The sequence below is a fragment of the Tupaia chinensis genome, unplaced genomic scaffold (assembly GCF_000334495.1).
Source record: "Tupaia chinensis unplaced genomic scaffold, TupChi_1.0 Scaffold000274_1, whole genome shotgun sequence".
Classification (NCBI taxonomy): domain Eukaryota; kingdom Metazoa; phylum Chordata; class Mammalia; order Scandentia; family Tupaiidae; genus Tupaia; species Tupaia belangeri.
This window is the reverse complement of record NW_006159756.1, coordinates 3,138,636-3,140,008: the sequence shown is the minus strand read 5'-3', so window position 1 is coordinate 3,140,008 and position 1,373 is coordinate 3,138,636. Positions and strand designations below refer to the sequence as shown.

The window sequence follows — 1,373 nt, the reverse complement described above, 5'->3', positions numbered from 1 at the left end:
GCGGGAGGCTCGTGGGCAGAGCACATCAGGCTCCTCAGGCTCCAGCACCTGCTCCACCTGCCCTCCCCAGATTCTCCCACGTCTCCAGGCCTCATTCCTCAACTGGAGACCATGGCTTCAGCTGTCAAGTCTCAGATGTTAACACAAATCACTTTTTTAAAAAAAATTGTAAGGTTTTTGCCATAGGGTGCATGCACTTGTTGGAGAGAGAGTCAGTGAGAGGGAAAGAAATCACCCTCCAAAGGAGATGGCCACCCCATCATCCTTTCTTCTTCTTTCTTCTCTTGGGATTTTGGGCACACACACATATGCCCAGCATGATTTTCAAGCTTCCAGGTCTGGGACTCAAACTGCATTCAACCACATGAGAGTCCAGCACCTTAACTACCAAGCCATCTGCTGGCCTCTCTCTTTTTTTTTTAATTATTCACTGAATTGCTTTTATAATGACGGTGGGGTGGGTTGGCCAACTAAACTTGACCTAAGTAAGTCACGTCAAAGTCACAACCACGCGCACGGAAGGAGCATACCCCACTCGCTGTGCACTCTCCAAAGCTGGGGACGTGTCCTGCTCACCTCCAAGGGTCACCCTCAGCGTGAAGCACAGTGTCAGGCACACGGCTCCACGGAAGCTGGTTTGCTAGAACGATGACTGGCACATTGTGGGCATCCAGTCAGCTTCTGCTGGCCAGGTGAGCAGTGGGTTGCGTACTCTGTCTTCGAACAATGTGTGACATCTTTTTCCACCTCCCTTTGGAGCGCTGCACACACACCCCTCTCCAGCACGCCCTGCCCTTACCTCTTCTGCAGTCTCATCTCTCTGGCCCTTAGTGTCCCACAGTGTCCCTTGCTAAGCTCTGCCAAACAGTGATCTCCTCCCCACCTGAGGCCTGGAACACACGGAGTCATCGCATGACAGCCAAGGGGCTACTTTCTCAGCAGCTTTATTGAATAGCCAGAGGTGGTATCAACGCCCACTGGGCACGTGTCCTCAAGCATGTATAAGAACTGTTTGGGGACAGACAGACAAACAGGGGGCAGGGCAGGGCAGGTGTCCCGGGGCGGGGGATGAGCGCACCAGGGACAGCTCAGCTCTCCAAAGGGGCCGGTGGCTCCTGCTCCGGGAGGGCGACAGGTTTGTCCTGGCTCTCTTCCGTCTTCATGGTGTTGAAGAAAGAGTCGAGCTTCTCTCTCAGGTCTTTCTCCAGGAAGCTCAAGTGGTCTCCCATGTCCCCGCCATTGGGGCCCAGCTTCTGCCTCAGTCCCTCCATCTGCTGCACCAGCGCCTTGTTGAAGGTTTCTCCGTAGGGCTCCAGGTTGCGGCGGAACTCCTCCACCTGCCGGTCGAGGTGGCCGGTCCGCTCGGGCCGCGA

The 1,373-nt window shown here is 55.1% G+C and overlaps 1 protein-coding gene across 2 annotated transcripts in view; it reads right to left on the bottom strand.

Moving 5' to 3' along the window:
* Positions 1-927: 927 nt before the first annotated feature.
* Positions 928-1,373, bottom strand: part of APOA4 (apolipoprotein A4) — a 6,622-nt gene continuing 6,176 nt past the window's right edge. For both annotated transcript variants that reach the window (XM_014588379.2, XM_014588381.2), the window contains exon 5: positions 928-1,337. In XM_014588379.2, coding sequence (XP_014443865.1) covers positions 1,089-1,337 — 249 coding nt within the window. In that variant the 3' untranslated portion in view covers positions 928-1,088. The remainder of the gene's footprint in view (positions 1,338-1,373) is intronic.